Source organism: Corvus brachyrhynchos, unplaced genomic scaffold (assembly GCF_000691975.1).
Source record: "Corvus brachyrhynchos isolate BGI_N302 unplaced genomic scaffold, ASM69197v1 scaffold115, whole genome shotgun sequence".
NCBI lineage: Eukaryota > Metazoa > Chordata > Aves > Passeriformes > Corvidae > Corvus > Corvus brachyrhynchos.
Genome location: NW_008239553.1, coordinates 22,790,145 through 22,811,803, shown reverse-complemented (window position 1 = coordinate 22,811,803; position 21,659 = coordinate 22,790,145). Strand labels below are relative to the sequence as shown.

Here is a 21,659-nt window from a genome sequence, read left to right as displayed (position 1 = left end):
CATTTTTATCACGTGCATTCAGCACATCTCATCCATCACGCAGTACCAGCTACAAATCTGTATTGCACCTGAGCTGTAGATACAATCTGTACTGTATCATTTTCCCTGGGTTTTCTCTTTCAGTTCGCTGTCCTTGCAGGAATTACAGCTGGTTAGAGACATAGTGACAATACATTGACAATATGCTGATTTAAAATTTCTCAACAGCAAGTAGCCTCCTCGGTCAGGCTGTCTGTTCTGATAATGGAGGCAGAGAACACACGTGTGATAAATACTGGTAACATTTCTCTGTATCAGATTGGTAAGAATTATCAATTGTGTTCACTCATGTTGATACTAGGTTTCTATCCTTCCATGTAGAACTCCTTAGTCTTTATGAACTGGCCAGTCCTTCTGGAAAACCCTCATCTCAGACTACATAGATTTGCAAGGTTCATTTGGAAGCAGTGAGGATATAGGACCCAAGATGCTTGTTTTTTAATTGAGCTGATATGAAGCTATTTCACAGGCACTCTCCATTTATTAACTCCACTGTTGTTAGTTCTTACCAATTACGAGCAAACATGCTTCCAGGATTTCCTACAACTCTTTTTTTGCACATGTGTTTGATTTGAGTGTCAGAGTTAGGACTCAGACACAAGTATACTAGTCTGGTAAGACTGGAATGTGGTAGAAGGAAGAGAACAGAAGAAGGAAGAGAAAAGAGAACTGAAGCAGGAAAGGGTGACCTCTGGCTTTGAGAGATGTTAGACATTGTCCTAGTATTCAGTTTTGATACTGCAGGGATTACAAAAATTTTGGACAGGAGGTTTTGTTGTTATCTTGTCCCCATTAGGAGTGTCAGATATGCACTTTAAAACAAGTTGATTGTTACAAGGAATCCCCAGCTCTATGTATTTACTGTTTAAGTTTTGATTTCACAGCATGATGCTCGTCGAGGAGCAGAGCGTCGCTACAGACGCACCCTCCAGCAGGTTGGCCTAAGCGAAGAATTTGTAAAGAAAAAAGGGAAAGATGCCACTGACCTGCTGCAAGAAGAATCTGGTGTTCACAGGTAATAAAAACAATGCAGCACAGCTCTTTTGTCTGTCACTAAAAATACTTTCCTTGTTCATGAATGCATTCCAGTTTCTATAATCTAATGTAGGAAAAATTAAATTAACTTCACTGCTCTTATTTAAAGCATTGTGGCTTCTCTCTCTGAATTCCTATGGCTGCACCCTATTTCATATGCACGGGGCAAACCATTTCTGGTATTAGACAATCACTGTTTCTGCAGACTGCCTGAGGCTCGGGGCGAAAAGGACGACTGTATGGAACAGGAAGGAGTACCTCAGGAGGAACAGAGTGGAAAGGAAGTGGCAACATAAAAGCTCACAGAAGAATCCATCAATTCTTTTTGAATCTTGACCTTTTTTTGTTCAAGATTCTCCAGGTTAAGCCTCAGGAACTTAATAGTTTTAAGCTGACACCTAAGAAGTGCTGTGGGGTGAGATGGGAGAATTTAGTAAAGCAGCTGTTGTTTAGAGCATGTCTTGTTCAGCCCAGCAAACCCTGCAGCCTCCCTTAGTCTTCGAAACTGTCCCTTGCGTGAGCTGTTTCCCTTTAATGAGCAACAAGACAAGTTAAAGAGGTTGAAGCACTATCTTTGGATAAAAGCAGATATGAAAGATTGAAGAGGTGCATTCTCTAGTATCAGCTCCTTGCATTCATGCCACAGAAGCACACAGGAAAGGGAGAACGCCTTCCACTGTCCTAAACCTTTTTTAGACACACATCTAGTAGAATGCTTTCAAACAAGATGTTTCTACAAAAACAATATCAGGATTTGACCTACCTTGGGAGAAGACTCAAAGGGAAGTAAGTCTTTCTCTGGTGTTTTCATTCACTCGCTACCAGCTTTGCTCCTTCCTCCCACTGGTAAGAAGCAATAGTCTTCCTATATTAAAAATCTCCTATGTTTCGTGATTTGAAAGTGTTTCAACATCTTACCAATTGAGCTCATTAATTTGGCCCAAAAACAACCAAAGTTATGAAAAAGGTTGTAATTAAACAGTGCATCACTTCAAATTATTGTTGTCCTAATTGTATGATTACTGTGATATCAAAGATGGATTTTGGAGGAAAAAAAGATTGTGTATTACCTGCCAGCATGTCATACTCAAATGCCCAGTGCATCTTGAATGGTGTATTTCACACTTTAGTGATCTCCCTTTAGCTGACACTACCAGCCATTTCAAAAACAAAAATCCTTGCCACCTGGAATGTTTTCTGAGAATTTTGCACTTTGACATTAAAATATTTTAAAATGGATACCATGTTTCTGTATTGCTCAATTTTTCTTATCTATCTTCTTTTCCTCACTTACTTAAATAGAATCTGTGTCTCTTTTTGTCACCTCAATCCTTTTTTCCTTACACTGTAACAACACAGCCTTATCATCAAAATCAGAAATACAGTATCTGGAAGAGCTACCACATTAGACAAAGATATAAAACTGAAATAATCACATTTTTAATCATAACAAAGTATTAAATCCAAGAATTTGTGGCCCAGAGGTTTCACACTGCTACGTTACAGGCTGAATGCACTGGACTGCAGCAGTCCTCGTTTGTGACTCAGTTTCCGCACTGAGAGCGGGCGTAAGCACCTCGGAGGGTTCCAGGAAGCCTCTTACCAGTGTAGCAGTTCCTGCATAGGTTTAATTGCATAGGACATACAGAGTCTGTTCTTTCTCTGGGTACCCCCTGGAAAAGAGCAGTGATATAACCATATTGTCACCATGCCTTGCCCAAGAGGAAAGAAAGAAGATTACTTCCATGCTCAAAGTCTGTGGTTTAAAGCCTCTTTGTATGGATATATTTGGAGCAGTGGGACTGAAATTTTAATACATACATTTTAAGGCGTATTTACTAAAACTGGTTGCTAATTTCCATAATAATAGTTAATGGTGCTGAAAAAAGACATTTCCAAGTATGTGAAGTGTAAGGGGAAACCCTAAGAAAGGAGGAACAAAAGTTTTGACTTTAAATTATTATGCCATATTCTTTTAACAAATACTAAGGTGACATGCATGAATATAATAACAAATAAATTAAAGTCTTCATATTGGTCCCTAAACAGAAATTGCTGAAATGTGATGAAAGTAAAAGCATCAAACTAAGTAACTGAAACTCACATCTCTCTTGCTAAACAAAGTTTTGTTCTGAAAGGAAGATTACATTTCTGTAATCCTAAAAGAGATCTGTAATCTCTTAATATGTCTCAAAAGTGGTATGGAAATAAAGAGTTTCAACTGTGGTTCTGGATTTTTGCATTTTATGAAAATATTTGGTTATATTCAGTTACAGGATCTACAGGCTGTTCAGCTAACCTACAAAAATACTGTAGAAAAGAAGACACCTCACTGGAGCATCTCCCATGAATTGCCAAGGTGGCAGCCAAACTGCATCAGACTTTGATTCCTAGGTACCTGGTGGAGCTTCTGCAGAAACCTCCAGGTTACAATACCTGTACCAGCAGCAGCACTACCTTTCCATTCAGCTAGGGAGCAATATAAACTCTAGGCATTCTCTTTGCATAGAGGCTATCACAGACACGTGGTACCTTAGCAAAACTCTGCATTCTCAGTAATGCCAGTTCTGAAGAAAGCCTTTAAGTTAACAAAAAATTCAAAACACCATGTGGTAGACTCATTTAAAGAGTTTGATATACCAAACAAATTTTGGAGAAAAATGACTGGGAAAAGCAGGAACAGAACACAGCAAATATAACCAAATGATATCAAGTAGTACATTTATTTCATATAGTAAGTCAGCTTCTGACAGTGAGATGTATTAGAATATAGTCTCTGAAGGTAAAGGGTGGAAGGAAGGCCTGTTGCTCAAGATACTGAATATTTGAACAGTGCCTAGCACAATGAGGTCCTGGTCCTTAGCTGGGGCTCCTAGGTGCTCCAGCAAAACAAACACTTTTAGGCTTTAGGAGATGGACTGCATAAGCAGTTTTGAAATGGCGTTCCACAACATGGGCTAAGTGACACCTAAGCAGCAGACTTCACCTTTTAAGCTCTGCAAGAGAGAAACTTGGTCCAGCAGATCTTCTCCAACTCCAGTTTTAGGATTCATCCACTATCTACCCACCCCTCTGTGCACAGTTAAAGCAATGTTCATTCATCCCACTGCAATATGGTGAGCTTCAAGGACGAATGATCAATCCCATCTCAGTCACCACATATAAGAGGGCGGAAAAAAGAGCAGCTGGTCTCACCCTCTTCTACTCCAATAATAGACTCAGTGTCTGGCAGGTGCAGAGACTCAACACCAAGGCTGGGCTGAGAGTTAATGGAGATGAGATTCTTACTATGCACTGTCGATTCTTCCAGCAAACTGCTGCCCATCAGTGACTCTATTGTGAAAAAAAAGGGTAAAAGAAAATTCTCATGATGCAATGACGCTGCAATATAAGATACAATCCCTGCCCCAAATCAAGTCATATTGACTTCTTCCCTAGACACCTACTTTATCTATTCCTACTCTTTGGGCATCCAGTGCTCTAATGGATGGAAAATATTTATATTTTGAACCTTACTATGGTAAGTTCTATTATGCAGGATTGGCTTTCTCTTTAAATAATTCACATTGTGTAAAAACCCAGGCTGCTTGCAACAAGAATACATAATCAAGGGGAAAAAAATCCACATAAAACCCCCCCAATTAGATTCATATTAATTTTGAAAGCAATAAACATATCTGCCCCTTGACTGCAATACAAGAATAGACCTTTGTCTTCTGTCCTAGAAAGGAGGAGGGTAACCAGTCCCCATCTCCAAGAGAAACAGACTTTTGTTTCTTACTGACTTGTGGTCTCATATTTTCAGGACAAACATATTTCCTTTTCTTTGACCATCCACTAATTTTTTCCTGCACTTTTCCCCCAGAGTGAGTGTGCTCCCTTCTTTACCTGGCTGTTCTCGCTCCCTGCTGCCAGCTGTTCCAATTCGGGAGTGGTGTTTCCTCATATGCACATTTCTGCTACCACTCTGGGAAAATGTCTTCCCACAAATTTGGCACTGATGGGGCTTCACTCCTTGGAGTCAAAGGGGGAAGAAATATCCCAAGAATTACTAAATCGGGAAAAAAGACCTCATCAACTAAGAAACTAACAACAGTTTTGAAATGGCTGTTAACACCACTGGTCCTAACTTATCTGTAGAAACCAAATGAGAAATATTTTCATCTCCTGGAGGGCCATAAGCTTCTAGAACAGAAGGGGTTTAGATATCGGTATTGGCAGTTGTTGGAAAACTCAAGTCTGAAGAGTAACAAAGTCTTCAAGTTGGATTGATGAGAGGGAACAAGTTATTTGAAATCATTTACTCATTAATATGGAAATACTTGATGTCCCACACATAGAATAAAACGAGCAAGGAAGCTCTCTCCTGCCATCACACAATGAATTGCAGCATCTGGTTTACATTACTGAGGAGAGACTTGATGATGACTTCTCACTGTGGAAGGATTTCCATTTTACAGAGCAGTTTACCATTTTCAAAATACAAGCATGCTGTCCATACTTCTTGGCTCAATGGCATAAAAGCCAAGCTTGAAGAATTCAATCCCAAATGTTATTACCCAAATAAAATCTCCCATTCCCCAAACATACCATTTTCATTGTGCTGATGATATTTAAGATAAATCAATCAAAACAGAAGGCAGAACCTTTGAAACACTTGTGAAATACATTTCGACCTAAACCTTTGTCCAATTACAAGTACATAGTAGGAAAAAAATAAAGGAAAACCCTACCTATGGCACAAACCCACTTGCAAGATTTCAGATTCAAATGGCTGTGGCTAATATACAGAGACGCTGGAGTCTCTCTTTTAAATAAGCAAATGGCAGCTATGAAAAAGATATTCAACCTCATGACATTTTAGAAACAATTTTTAAAATAATTTTTAAAATGTAATTTGAATTTAGAAATAGAAACAACCTAAAAGATTAAAGAGTACAGACTATGGACACCACAAAACACTATGACCATAAGTTCTGTAGAAACCAGGATTTTCCTTAAGGAAATCAAATTAAAGTGCTACAATAAAGGTCTCTTCTCAGACAGATCACAGAATGTCAGATGAATACCCTTACCTGAGTGGACAACCAAATGTTTCCGAAGGCTGGAGTACTCAGCAAAGGAGCGACCACATCCCTGTGCCTGACACAGAAAGGGTTTTTCCCCTACAAGGGAAAAGTAAGTTCTTAGATTTTGGGATCACAACTTAATCTGATTGCCCAAGTCCCTGAGAACAGCTTGGACATCTCTACTCCATTCTCCCTTTCAGCCTTATGTGTATCAGAGTTCCATGGAAATTACACATCCTTCCTAAGCTTTCTAAGGCTTTTAGCAGCATTCTCTTCACTACAGGAAACAGTGGGATTATTTTTAAATATTCTTAGACTATCATTCACTGAAAATGAAGCAAGGGACCACTGTTTCTAGATAATATTCCAAGTATGTACATACTAACAGAGTAATATAAAAACACTTGATCTATGATGTATCTTCTATTTGCAGTTTTCAACAACCAGCTCTATTCCACATACGCACAGGGTCCTGCTCCCTTTCTGCCTCTCAGTGCCAAAAATCCCATTAACTGTATTTCCCTTCTATCAGATTCTATACTTTATTTCAGATCAGGCTGAACTTGCCAAAATCCTGTGAGAGAGGTCAGTCAATTATATTTATGTGTGGAGGAACTGTAATTTAAGGCTCAGATTGTACTCACGGACTGAAATCTGTATCACAGCTATTTTTGATTTATTTAAATTATGATAAACTGGGAGGTTACTACACTCAAGCAGTGTAATAAAATTAATCTGTTCTGAACACTCTCTTAAATAAAGCTAGACATAACTTTTGCCTACAACATCCCACTAAAGTACTCAATATACCATGTTTAACATAATGATTTCAAGTCCTTAACTGGACTCCTGTACAAGAGTAATAGCAAGACCACAGGAGGTTAAGCAAGCTATTTTAACTATTTTATTGTACAACACATACATAGTTCTTTCACAGTAAACCTATTTTTAAAGGTGTTTCTACTGTGACTTTGCCTTTAGAAGTCTTCTCCCTACAGCTCATTTATTAGCGTCTTATCTACAATAGCATTTGACAGCTGTGAGCAAAAAGGATCAACACAGCATGTTCCAGTTGGTGTTACAAAGCTGAAATATGTAGCAGAGTCTCAAACCCTGATTGTACTTTCTGGCTTGCTACAAATCTTTAAAATTTTGGAAAACTACCATTGACCTAAGTAACAGCCCACAGTTCCATCTGTAAGACACCCTACATCTATTTACACCTGCAGTTTCATAACACCTTTGGTCTGATCAAACTCTTAATTGCACATGATCCATTTGCAGCTTAGAAAGTTATTATTTACTCTTCCAGAAGCTACTACTCTGTTGGTTGCAGAATGCTCACTCTATCAGGGAGGACTGTGCATGTATCAGCTGGGCCTATTAACTTTATCTGCACCTTGGCTGGGAGCTTTAAGTACAAAAGAAAAATGCAAAAAAAAAAAAAAAAAAAGGCTGCTGTTACTACACATTCAAAATTTTATTATTGGTATATACAATTTTTAACTACATCCCAACATCTGCCCCCAAACCATGTGTTCTAGCTAGACTGCACATACTTTAAAATAGCAGCCTTTTCCCATGTGTATCTACAAACCACATACCATACGGTCGTGTTTAAGTAAGGCAGAAGGCACAAACAGCTGCTGGTGACCCACATAATCTGTAACTTCATTTTATCAGGGAGGCCTTGTTCTCTCACACTTGTCAAGGTTATTTTGAAACATTAATCAACTGTAATACAATGCTACTTCCGAGGCCATCAGGGAATCTTCCAAGAAGCTTGAACTGGGCCATTTGTTTGAGTGTTGTGATAACCCTGAGGCTTAAAAAACTAAACAAACAAAACCACCAGAATATTCAGTATGAACTTTGCTGGTCATTAATTAAATTGCTGGTCACTATTAAATTGCTAGGCATTTCAGCAGTAACTTGTGTGCCTCTCTCAAACAACTTTCTAGTACAAAAACACCTAAAGCACTTTGGCTGCTACACCAACTTCTAAAAATACTGACAAGGCAGGATCATATTCTCCAGAGGAGATATCATAAACAAACCATGTATAAAATACAGCACTATGAAATAAAGGTTCTTGTTTTATTTACTATAAAAAGCTGAGCATGAATTGAGAGTACACAGGCTCCAGCATACAGTAACATCCCAAATTAGCATTAGCACAAACAGAGCAGTTTGTACACCAAAATGCTGTCTTCTAATTAATGCTTTTTTCTACTTTTCTTTGCTACTCATTCCACTGCATTCCTCATTTCCCTAGACGTCCCAAATGTAGTCATTCTACAGGCAGCGTAGGTAACACAAGCTAGTCAGTCATGCAGATGTCAGTACAGCTCCTACTATCTAAGCTATTGAGCCTTTCAGGAATGTCAAATAACCTCTTTACAGAACACAATTACAGAAGTCATGTTCACTAACTATTCTGTTGGTAACAGTCTAGCTCCACACACCCCTCCCTCCATCACACAACTGGAAGGGAATCTTCAGAGTATGTGTCTGAGCAGAGTACAGCATCCCCACACAGTATTTGAAGGGTAAAACCTGTGTGAAATTATACAGGGTAGTAAAAGAGATTAGCACTTGATTTACCTGACTTATAGATCAATGTGAATTGACAGAAAATGGACATTAATGGAGGGCAGAGGTAAACAACATAAGATTTTCAATAGTTTGAGGACAGAGGAGGAAGTGGTTTATTCCTCAGGAAAGACCCCACCTCAGCAGACCACAAATAGGTGAGGTCTAAAACACACCAGTGTGAATTCGTAGGTGGTTCTTCAGATTTCCAGCTGTTGTGAACTGTTTACCACAGCCCAGTTCTGTGCACACAAAGGGTTTTTCACCATTGTGAATTCTCATGTGCACCTTCAGCCTCTGCAAGACGTAGAAACTTTTTCCACAACCTTCTGCTGGGCAGGTGAAGGAGCGGTCATTTCTGGAAAGCAACAAAAAGCTGTTTCATTACCAGCTACTGCAACGCTTTTTTTAGTGAACAGTTGACTTGTTTCTTTTATTAAATATGAGTATCTGTTAAAATACAAAAATTCTAAACCAAACACAACAAGGACCTGTAAAAATTATCTAAACCTAATCCAAGTTTTTCAGCATAATAGACTTAAAGCACTCAACAGATGTAGTATTTATAAGAATAATGCCAGGTTTTCACAGCTTGTCAATGTCAAAATGTAACATTATTTCAAATACAGAACACATTTTTTCAAGGCCATAACAACAAATAGCTTCACTCTGCTCACCGGTGTGTTTTCAGATGATACTTGAAGTGAGCTGGCCATACAAATGTCCGATCACAGCCCTCAACTGTGCACTTCAGCTTCCTTTCCACACGAGATAAATGAGGAATGGGGCTTGAATCTTTTGGCTGCCCATCTCCTGTGCAAAGATGAACATTTTCACCTGGGAAAAAAAAAAGCCCACCAAAATCTAAAAAATATACAGATTACTATAATGTGTCAAATTTAATAGAAAAAACAGCATCATGTATGACACAGGATTGTAAATCAGGTATCTGGCTACTAACTGTTTAGCATGTCCAACATGCTGCTGCCTAGCCTGTAACAGGGATCAGACACAGACTTGAAACCTTACCAGGCCCATAAAGTATTCCAAATGAGCCATCTGGATCAGATCAGCTGCCACCAGACAAGGCTTATCACAAAGAATAGAAAGCCAATGCACCAGAAATTGTAAAAATGGTCTCTATACAATATCAAATAATCAATTTTAATTATCAGCCAACCATCACCTATTAGCTAAAAACACCTTAGCTAAAATAAGATACTGCATTTGCTTGTAATTATTTATTAAAATAATTAAGTTGGAAAGCATGTGACTAAATCCAATTATGTATTCTCCAGAAAACTGATCTCCAAACTCAGTGGAGCTAAAAAAAAGTATAACTTACAGTACGTATTAAAAATAGGCTCTTAAAAGTTAAAATGAAAGCTGAAAACCAAGCAGCTGCAGTCAGAAAAAAGATATTCTTTACATGTCCTGGAGAACTAGTAGGCTACAATGAACAGATGGTTCCACTAGAGCTCATTCCCTGAGAAAAAATGAGAAGCCTATTTATATTGAAGAAAAGAAGCATAATTGTCCTGTATAATTCTGTCACTGATGATTTGAAGATGTCATAACTGATACAAAGCAAAAGAGAATTAGAGGAAAAAACAACATGAAACTAGGGGTCTTGTATGGAACATTCAACTTTTGAGACACAATCTGGGGTTCTCCTACCATTATTGCTTGCTTTGGCATTCTTTGCGAGCTGTGCCCGAGTGGCAGCAATTAAACTGTCATGGGCCAATTCTTGCACTCGTAGGAACCATGGGGTACTGCTGTCTGTGCTATCGTGAGAGAGAAAGTCATTGCCAGAATCTTCTGCTTCATCTTGAACAAACACCAAGTGCTCTGCAGGAGACCCCAGCCCTAGAAAAGACAAATTTGTGAACAATAATGTAACAGAGGGAAATTTCTTTTGCTTCTCAGAGATTAGTGTTCATAGCATGGATGAAATAGCTGCCCTGAAAAAGTCTCCACTGACCTCTACATTGTAGAAAGATGTTGATGACTAAACACTCCTAAAATATCCAATAATGCCCAGCTAATTTCATGACCTTTCCTCTTCATAAGCAGCAGGGACAGAGTTGTACTTGTATTTCCTGCATTCTGCTGAGACATATCCAGCCAGATGACAAACAGAAGGACAATTACCTGCTCTTGTTAGGTTGAGAAGAATGAATGAAGTGCTGTCGCTGGGCTGGAGGTCTTGCAATAAGCTAGAAGTTTCTGGAGTTGACAGAAGTTCAGCTGGTTTCTGTACATTCTGTGCCCTTGTTTCCTCTCCATCAGGGCCTACATTTACCTGGAGACTTCTCAAGACAGCAGATGAAGAAACATCTTTGGAAGAATTAGTGTGACTTGGAGAAGTGAGATCTCTTTCATCATCTAATGAGGAAAAGTGAAACCAGAGTAAATAAAAGTATAAATACACTATAGACTAAAAGATACCTATGAAGTTATTTTTCTAGGAAAAAAACCCCAGAACTTGAGAGAGAAGGGAGAAGGAAGTTTCTAACTAGTCAGACTTCACTATTAAATGAGAAGATTCAGTCACTCTGCTGAACTTGCTCCTCCATCCCTGCAATGTCTTATCAGCAAGAGACAGTGGGATCAGAGTGGTGAAGTAAAGACAGCTGTATGAAGGGCAGGATCACAAAGATCTGTCACACAGATTTTACCTGGCAACATGAGTCTGTTGCATTCTGAGGTCTCAGTAACAGGAAGCAGAGACAGACAGGTGATGTCTTTTGGTTCTGATTCCACCAGTCCTTGTCCCAGTGGAATAGAAGTATTTTGAACAAACTGAACCAGCAGCTGAAAAAACATACTGAAGATTAGGTCAAAAGCAGCACAAATCATTTAAAAAGGTGCTAAATCCAGTCAATCCAGTAGCCACGACTGTCTTGTAGGAGACATTGAATATAATACCACAAATATACACAGATATAAATGAAAGCTTTTCAATTTACATTAATACAAGGAAAGAATTGTTTGTCTTTGTCATCTCTGAAATACCTATAAAATTCTCATTTCTTTAGCATTTAATAAACAGCTCTAGATTGTTGCAGAGTAAGTCTAGTTAGGCTACATTTCTTTTTAATTAATGTTTTACTGCTTGATACTTTACTATGGTCTAACCTTTCAAGTAAATGTTTTCCATGCTCAGCCTTTGGTACAGGTATTTTTTTAAATCATTGTCTTTAAATACTTAACTGACAGTTGGCCTTTTCTAAATTAAAAAAGCAATCAAAAGACTAGTTACAAAGATGTCTATCATATGGCTACTCAAAATAATCAGATAACAATCAGAGAAACAATGTTGGGATGACAAGGGGGAGAACAGAGACAGCCTTACCCATCCAAATCAGCTACTCCTAAAACCATCAAAGATAGACAACCAACCCACCCACTAAGGGGATTAACAGAAGGAACCCTCTCCAAAATACTACACAAAACAAGGGGGCCTATTGCACTAACAAGTGTAGGACTTAAACTGAGATGCATTCCCTGGGGAGGAATTTGGGACTGGACAAAAGATTTGGGGGGATTGTACAGGAGTTAATAGGTGTTGTTTAAGGGAAAAGCCAAAGTAAGGAAAAGGAAAGGATCAAGATGGATCAGGGCAGAACAAAGACAGGAAAATGGAGAGGGAAGGATAAAAGAGGCCCATTGCATATAAGCAGGAAGTTGGTCAATTCAGTTGTCTGGCACAGCCTAACTCACACTCCATCCTGTCTTATTAAACTCCATTCTTACCTACTTCCCATGTAATCCTTCTCTCTACAGTGGGTCTCCAGTGGCACACACCAGTTTCCAGTGTGTGTCATATGCTAATGAACTCCAAGCCAGCCTAATTAGCAAGCAAAATGAGAAGTGTGGGGATATATCCCAAAAAAAATCCATGAAGGTTTTCCACAGGCAGCAACCCTTGAACACAGAATCAGGCACTTCGTGCTGCCCCTGTTTATGAGGGTAAAGCTACAAGCACTCAGCCTGTGTTCATCTGTTTGTTGCCAGTCACATCTGTATAGTGTGTATGCACGCACATATTTTCAAACAGGTACTAAACCTCACAAGTGGCTGGATCTAATATCAGAATTAAAGAGCTGTTCTCATGTTTCTTGATGAGCTCAGGAGGTGAGAGGTCATTCAGTCTAGCAGATCTAGCCATCCTTGACATCAGTCAGCTCTGGCAAAAATTACTTCTGGCTAACTCCTAAAAACTTGAGTTGTAAAAAAGGAACCTGACATTTCAAAAGGAACAGGAAGTCAGAGAAATTACTTTTTTCACCCCTGAAAGTCTTCCCATATTTTTAATCTAGTTCAGAGCAACAAAGCATGTGCCTTGTTTACTCATTCTATCCCTTTTACAACATCTCAAGTTTTTGTCTGATACCAGGTATAATGCTGGACTCCTCTTCACCTCCAAGGCAGACCCAGAAATGAGACTCTCTTTTTTCTGTTACCAGTGCCACAGCACTCCATATTAAAATATTCTGATTTAACAAAGGAAGTGCTGCTGGGAGTTAGGAGATAACACAGTCCAACTTTTGCAATGGACTGAACAAATTCTGTGAACTGCACAAGCTTCTTTAAACACAGTCTCAAATCCCTCCCCTGTATGGATTTAAACTTCAGAAAGATGGAAAGAGGCCAGTTGTAACACACCAAGACACATACTCCACATTTCAGACAAAATGCTGCTCAAAACCCACATGTAGGTTCTATTTATTTGCCTTTAAGTTCTGTAAAATAAACTAACTCCTTTACTCACATTCTCAGGGATTTTTTTAAACACAGAATAAAGAAATATGGAAAATAACAATACACCAAGAAGTTAAACCTCAAGTTCCTTATCTCTAAGAAACTCCTCGACAAAGATCCTGCATTCTGCTGATTCTGCTGCTGTCTAGCAAACAACTGTATGTAGCAAACTTCCTTTATCTTTGGCATTTAGAAGGAAACTACAAGATAGTTATTCGAAAGCTACTACCCTCATTGTGACACATTTTAGCATGCATTCACACAGAGCCCAGATGGAATTGTCTGTGCAGTGAGATGGTTCATCAGTGTCAGAAGAAAGAGACTAAAAAATCATGATATGCCCATTGTATATTTGTGATTAAAACCCAACAGTTACAGATAATTTTGTTCTTATTTTGTATGCTGTGGTTGTCTTAGTACTTAATTTTCAGAACTACTGGCATCCAGTTCCAAATTATTCCTGTGGCACACACCAGCCTTTTGAGCCTCTCTCACATCAAGAGAAAGTCTGTTAAATCAAAGAAACAGTAAAGAAAATTTAGTACTTTGTGCTTTGATTTGTCTATGCTATATCCTCTCACAAAAATACTAGAAATACGGATGCTTTCTCAAACACTTTTACCTCAAAAAGTTGCTGCTGTAGGAACCCAGAAGCTTTAACAGCCCTGATTGGTCTCCTCTGGGACCCCCCGCCCACACTCTCTCCCTAGGGCTCCTTTTAATCTCAGTTCCCTTCCTGAGTTGTGCTGTATGTTTACCTGTCTCAAGCCCTGTCCACTGGATGAACCTCAGATTTTTACTGCATCTGTGTCTCCAGCCCCATCTCCTACTGCTCCTGCCTGGACTCTGGATACACCCTGGACCTGGTTCATCACTTTGCCTTATCCAGGGCTGAGGGCTGTGGATTCCAGCACCTGTCTCTGCCTTCCATGCTCAGGTGCTGCAGGATTGTGCCCTGGTAAATGAGGGCACTGCCTGGGCTGGGATCACCCTTGACTCCCTGCTCACCCTCCCTTAGGAGCAGCCTGTCATCACTGACAATTATGAAGCTACAAATTAAGTCCTGAAGTCATTCAGATGGCAATGTGCCATTTGAACTAGGCCACAAGCCAGATGGCAGTTTAAAAGGTTAGAATTGTTTCATCTTATATCTAAGATTACCCAGAGGACCTAGTAAGAAGATGGAACTATTTTATGTTGTCAAAAAAATACACAGGCAGTAAGAGACAGTCCCTCCCCCAGGGCCATGCATTCTAATTCAGGATTAAAAAAAATAGGAGAAAGAGAAGTAAAAAGGAAGTTAAGAATAAGGAGCAAGGCAACTAGAAAAAAGAAGTTGGGCCTAAAAACTGTGAGCATTAAGATAGTTCTAAATTACTGGATTGTCTTTCATGTTGATGAGCCCTACTGCTGCTTACTTCACCATAAAATACTTGTTTTACGGACTCATCTATTTTTATACAAAAAGACCTAAATGAAACTTGCCTCCTACAAGAAGAAAGCTTTGCTTTAAACCTTCTACTTCAAGCTGCTTCTACTAGCAACATCAAGCCACTAGGGAAAAGCAAAACGCAGCAACCACAAACAGATGCTCAGAAGAAAAGAGATCCTTTTAATTTGCTTTGTAAAGTAATGACAAACTAGTACAGAGAATTATGAGAGGGCAAAAAAAGCAGAAGGAAACAAACAGAGATGAATCATGCTCAATATTAAAATCTGGAATAAAAAAAAACCACCCTTCACATAAGCTAAAGCAAACTAATCACCAACTCAAATAATTCAGAGAAAATAAAAAGTTTTCATGTTAGTTTTATCTTGACAGATTTTACCTAAACCTTCCTGTTCAAAATCAAGTACCTTTGTGGACAACTACAGCAACTGGAATACAGGAAAGAACTCATTACAAACATTGTGTCATGCTTTCTTAAGGTTCTCGTAATATGGTTTTGCAGCTGAAAGTAAATTGGAAATTATAAGGGTATCTGGTAATTGGCTATTCAGCACAGAAATCTAGGAACAGGACAGGTGATAAATTAAATGCACAGATACACAAACACTAACAAACTCTAGCAAACTGCAGATAAGAGAGAGTAAAAAGACCCAGAACTCCTGGGACACTGATGGATGGGCCAGTACAGAAATAACTTGAGTGTGACCTTGAAAAAAATTTAACCAGAAACTTTGTAAGGAATAGAACAATGTTATCATGGGTTACCAGAACATATCTCATCAGCAAGAGCAAACTTCTTATGGAATACAGGAGAAATTCTGGGACTGGGTAAAATGTATTAAGATATCTTGAGTGGAGACAGTGGGACTGTGAAAAACTTATGGATGTTTAGGCGAAGGACCGCAGGCAAGGAAAGGGAGGGATCAAGGTAGATAGGAGAGAAGCAACTATTGGGAACAGAAAGGGGACTGGGGATAATAAGGGTTGACCACATTAACAGGGTGCAGGTTGCTGCTCTGCATCACCACTGGAGTCTATCTCATCTTTTTTAATGCTTTTTGCTCCTAAATGGTTTCTGAGTACATTCATTGATTAAATTCACTGGCGTAGCCTGTGAAATAGAGAAAACCACAATCTGGAAACACAAGATCCTGGCCAGAGGCTGAATTAAAAAGCCCAGGGCCTGGAGATGGATACTGGAAGGACTCAAGGCTTGGCAAAGACTGGACAGATGTGTGACCACAAGTATGCATGTCAGCCAAGGGAGGACACATGTGATATGCTAGCAAATTTCAAGTCTCATTACCTGATAAGGAGGGACAGGATTAGGCCATTTGTGGCACTTCTTTTCCACGGGAATGCCATTTGTGTTTGAGTGTGCTGGTAAATGCCCTATCCTGCCACACAGCCGTAATGTCTGTACTGTCTGTGTGTGCACAGGCACATTTCTGCAGTTCAGGTCCAGGTGCACTTCTGCGTCCACCTGGGAATAGTCCAGTGGTCTCATGTCTGAAAGACCACGAAGGGAGGAACCTTCTAGCTGATACAGTTTGACAGATCCCATAACCAAATAACATTTGGCATCACAAACAGGCCCCAGATGGGCGGTAAATGTTCCTGAGATGGTGACTGTAGAATCCCTACATAGGGAGGGGAGATTGATCCAATATGGCCAAAGTGCTAGAATTTGTAACCAAAACAGATAGGTCATCTTGGGACACCAGAATAGGAATAGTTAGGGAAACTGAATGTACAGAATATTAGCAGAATACCAAAGGAACAATAAGAGATGCAAGGTGGCTTTACTCTACAGCTAAGACATCCCTTGGAATTTGAAATAGATTTTAATATTGCAAAAGGACACCTCTGACTTAAGAGATTCAAACTTCATGGGACAGACAAATCTGGTTGAATTTTTATGGGACAACAGGGAATCATACAAAGAGAACATATAATCCTTGGAGGGCAAAGTTCAGCTGCATCTTGATATAAAGAACTTGATTTTTGCTTTGCCGTATCACCTTCTTGAATACACCCTCCTTTAACTACTTCTGCTGAAATGCCACATAACTGAAAATTCTGTAAATAATGCAGACAGTGAATATATTAAAAAATGTAAAATATTTCTTGGCTGTTGTCACTAAGTAAATAACTGTTATCCCTGCTGGTTAAGAAATGGTTGGACAGGATGATCTCAGGGTCTATCACTGCAAGCAGTGCAGAACGTTTGTGTTACCAAGAGACTTGAATAACATCCCTGACCTGAGAGGAAAAGAAAAACCACAACAAACACCCAAAAAACTGTTTATAGAACTGAGAATCTCTACTAGAGATCCTTTAAAAAACAAACAAACAAAACAACAAAACCAGAAACAAATGATAATATGGCCACCTGGGATGGATTGTCTTATGTTTGTGTCCCATAATAGATAATTCAAAAGCCAAGAAGTGTCAGGCAGCTGCTTTGGCTGAAACAGAGGTGGCTGAGAGGGCCAGAGTAAGAACGTTCTCCAGAACCTCAAACCTATCCTCCCACTAGACAGCTGGGCAGCTAGACTAGATTCTCAGAGCAGCAGGGACCATGTCTTTAATCAAAACTATTCCTGTTCTAAATTTAACCAGTGAACCACAACAAAATAAAGAGGTCAAAAGAAAATTTAGCAGAGGGGGAGGAGAAAGGAGGGGCTGGAGCTAAAGGGTGCAGGGCAGAAGGCTGGTTACCTAGAAACTGGGATGTCCTCCTCCCATACAGCCTCTGGGGAACTAATTAAATCACAAGCATCTCTCCTTGTGAAGCATTGAGGAAGAGAGACAGGAGAGGCTAAAATACCTCCCTTCACCCTCTTTCAAGTAACTAACGCAACTTACAGAACAGAGCTGTAATTCATTTGATTGTGCTAAGAGCTACCCCAAGAGCAGAAAGCACCCTGCACTGGACCAGTATGGTGGAGGTGACTGGAAATACTTGCAATTGTATTAAATCACCTTGAAGCCTTAAAGCATGCAAAATGCAAATCTTAGCAGTTCCCTGAAGAATGATAGTTACATAGCTTTGGGGGCAGGGAGTCCAGAAAAAAGAGCAGATCCATCTGTCCATACAAACTGTCTCCAAGCAACTCTAACTTTCTATGAAAGGAGGATTCACCTCTACTCAAGCAATAAATATTTAATGGTATGTTGGTTGCTTCTTTAGGGACAAAAACCAGTAGCAAAATAGTCTATGCAATAGAGACATAGTGCTTTGACTGTTATTATCTAGATGTCACACAAATACAGCTAGCTCTTACATAATACTTTCTCACATGGTAGGGTATATGAAGAAACATCTGTGGCTATAAGAATTGTCGTGCCATGGCTCACCAGAGGATATAAAATCATGATTTACTTTCAGAGATATTTGAACTGCTATTTGAGAAAAGTGTAAAAAGGGTATCTACCAGGTTCACATCAAAGGAGTAGAAAATAGTACTAACTTAACATTCAAGTTCCATAATCAGAACTAGATAAAGAGGGTATGCATATATAGAAATAAATGAAATTTTTTAGTATAAAATAGCCTCAATCAAGATAGAGGAACATGGTTTAAAAGACAGCATCTACAGAAAGGATGCCCTCTGCAACTGCCACTGTAGCTTTTATGTACCAGGCCTGTTTCTTATGGAGAATAAACAGCCAACTCTTATTGTGGGTTTGCTGGGAAGGAAATGCAACTCTGCCATGAGGAAATAGGACTATTATGTAAACAAGCCTAATTAACAAATACCTTACTCAAGTTGACAAAAGACAAGACCCAGTTAGAGCTCCTATTTGAGGAATGAGGAAACGAGTATCCCAACTGTCCTGATCCTTGGCTGCCAGAAGTAATCCAAGGGAATCCACCCATTCACAGACAAAAGTAACAATTACCTTATTGTTCAGAACTCAGAAAACATTTTATAGAATATATGAGATATCAATGACAAGGCAAGAGAGGAATTCTTTGCAGATCATGCTGAGACTACTCAGGGCTGCTACAAACTTGCAGCTACTTTTCCTGAACAGTGTGACTGGAAGGGCTTTGGCTGCTCTGTTAAGAAACAAATACCTTAACACATCACATAGGCTGTAATGAATTACCAGCATGTAATCATCATTCTTTTCAGAGTACTAGTTTAAGATACATGCTGTATTGCTTATGGACTGAAAAAGAGCTAGAAACAAGACTCAATAAAAACAATTCAATTAAGACTTGTAAACTCCCCAAAAAGGTACTTCATAGTTGTACTATGTCCTCTGCTCTAGGACTTTAGCTGTCTGCAGAGGTAAAGCTGAAAACCAGGAAAAGCAAGGTCACTAAGTGATACAACCCCTGCATCTTTAAGTGGGGAAATGCAGAGATGGCCATTCAACCTGAAAAATAAGGCAAGGAGAGGCAGCAGGTGGTGGTGGTGTTGAATGTAACACATTGCAGACACTTGTATGTAGCACATTACAGGTAACACAACTCAGAACTCCACAGCAACTGATTAGTGAGCCACTGCTAAAGTGACACCTTGAAAAGCTTCAACCAGAAATTTTAACTGGTAAGAAAACAAAGCTATTACAGCTTATCAGAATGGGTCTTATACAACAGGCCAAACTCACTACCCAGTATAAAAAGGACTGCAGGGTGTGTTAATCTTATTGTACTATGTTTAGGGGGAGGATCAAAGGAGGAATCAAGGCGGATAAATGACAAACCAGGGGTAAGGAGGAGAGAAGAGACTTAAATGATATGTTTGCTGGCTGCTAGTCAGTACACTGCTATGCCTGATCGCTGCAGTCCCATCTATCTACTTAACTTATATTCCTAAATATTCTACTCACAAGTGAGTCCACTGCTAGTGAGCTTCTAGTTGACTAATGCAAGTAGGAAGCTACCAGAGACTGGAAAAAAAACAAAAATACTCCAGCCAGAAACTGGCTAAAAAGCCGTGGGTTCAGGCAGAAGGCCTGGCAGAGACTTGTGAATGTGAGTGCAAAAATACTCCAGCCAGAAACTGGCTAAAAAGCCATGGGTTCGGGCAGAAGGCCTGGCAGAGACGTGTGAATGTGAGTGTGAATGAGAGTCAAGTGATGAGGGCACGGCCATAGCCCCCTGGCCAACCATTGCTCTTCATGCCTTACCTGTGCATGTGATAATGTGTATGTTCATGCTTCATCTGTGTTTGTGGCCAGCTGTGCATGCACACATCCTTGCAATTTATGCCCAGCTGTGCTACCAGCTGAACCCAGAACAGTCCAGCAGCCTCACACCGAGCAACCAGGATCCCCTGTGTGCTGCTGCCTACCACTTCTGCCAACTGCTTAATGGAAACACGAGTACTTTGAAAAACAGGACTGACTGATGCTAACAGAATAATTCAGATTGTCCAAAACCAAGTAAAGTCAATTTGGTTTGCAGGAAAGAAATAGTCAGATTGTTTTATTTTATTCTCGTAACAGAAAGAATGCTGTAACAGTGGGAAAAAAAAGGTAACCTGAGAACAGGAAAGAATACTGGCTGAAAGGAGGTAAAAAAAACCTGCAATACTTTCTAATTTTTTACCATTCAAATCAAAGCATGGAAGCATTAGAAGATGCCACTGAAAACACTTGGAAGATTAGTATGTAAGCAGCAATCTGAGTAAACTCATTCAACTCTAAATGTTACCCACAAATGTTCCTGGGAACCAAACGCAGTTCATAATTGCTCACCTCAGGTTTGGATTCTAACTCATCCGATAACATTGATTCAAGTGTCCAACTCCTGCAGCTGTTCTCAGCAAGGCACAGATTTTTTTTTTTTTTCAGTTCAGAGAGAACAACACTCCCTGATTATTTTCATATTTTCCTAAGTGCAAACCAGTGTGGTGGTCCTTCTGCAAGAAGCTCTGTTGCACAAATAATTAATTTAACCTAAAACAACAAAAAAGGAAATACAAAGAAAGAGGAGCTGAAAAGCAAGAGCAAAGCAAACAGAAGTAAACATGTGTTGATGCAACTGTAAAATATACTTTGAGGTATTAGTAAAACTCATTTACTGAAGTCCTGAATTTCTGTTTTAACTGAATCAACAAAATAGCCTTTAAAAATTAATTTCACAGTGTTAGGATGTTATTTACCATATTTTCTTTGCAATTACTAATTTTCAATGGAAAATTGCCTTGTTTGCTTTGGAAACTTACGGGATTAACTGCAAATCACGTAAAGCATGCAAGAGATGAAGAAGCTAAATTCCCAGCCCACAACACAGTGGAATTATCCAAATTATTAATAAAAGGGAACCATATACAAACAACCTGTTTTTTTTTTCAGCAGGAACTGTCAGTCAGAGATATTTCACAGAATCAGAAATTTAATTTCTTGATGAGCCCAGATAAATAGAAATTATTTCACAAATACCCATATGATATTTGTGCTAGAAGGAGGGGAACAAGAGAACAAGCTTTTCTTGCCTACCGGGAAAACACTCAGACACTGCTGATGGGAGAAAAAAGTGAACTACATACAGTTCTTTCCCCTTCCATCACAACTACCAATCTATCGACTATACTAAAAAATAACAAGAATACTGGATCAGCTAAAAAGAGAACCTAAAAGCCTTCCTCTCACACTCCTGACAGCAGCACTGCAGCACGGAACTTCACTTGCCGTGAAGGGGCAAGACGCCACACACAGCGAGCGCAGAGTAACTCAGCCCACCGCAC

The 21,659-nt window shown here is 39.4% G+C and overlaps 2 protein-coding genes across 6 annotated transcripts in view; one reads left to right on the top strand and one right to left on the bottom strand.

Annotated features, from left to right (window-relative positions):
* The window catches only part of FAM161B (family with sequence similarity 161 member B), a 9,868-nt gene extending 6,568 nt beyond the window's left edge, over positions 1-3,300 (top strand). Inside the window, exons 7-8 of one of the 4 annotated variants that reach the window (XR_001864489.1) lie at positions 924-1,054; positions 1,280-1,370. Coding sequence is in view for 2 of the 4 variants with exons in the window: in XM_017742161.1 (XP_017597650.1) it covers positions 924-1,054; positions 1,184-1,370 (318 nt within the window). In the remaining 2 variants the exon portion in view is untranslated. Of the gene's footprint in view, positions 1-923; positions 1,055-1,183 lie in introns of all 4 variants that reach the window. The other 3 variants (XR_001864491.1, XM_008639597.2, XM_017742161.1) reach the window with 3 other exon arrangements.
* ZNF410 (zinc finger protein 410) lies at positions 2,493-21,569 on the bottom strand. Of its 2 annotated transcripts, none has more exons than XM_017742162.1 (11): positions 21,546-21,569; positions 20,668-20,868; positions 11,417-11,552; positions 10,890-11,123; positions 10,413-10,604; positions 9,413-9,548; positions 8,912-9,093; positions 6,150-6,239; positions 4,963-5,088; positions 4,270-4,407; positions 2,493-2,747 (listed from the first exon to the last, which is right to left on the bottom strand). In XM_017742162.1, exons 2-11 carry the CDS (start codon positions 20,698-20,700, stop codon positions 2,674-2,676), a joined length of 1,341 nt encoding a protein of 446 aa, XP_017597651.1. In that variant the 5' UTR covers positions 20,701-20,868; positions 21,546-21,569; the 3' UTR covers positions 2,493-2,673. The 2 variants fall into 2 exon arrangements, with proteins under 2 accessions (XP_017597651.1, XP_008637818.2); XM_008639596.2 differs by having other exon boundaries at positions 9,413-9,572; positions 21,546-21,568.
* Positions 21,570-21,659: the final 90 nt, after the last annotated feature.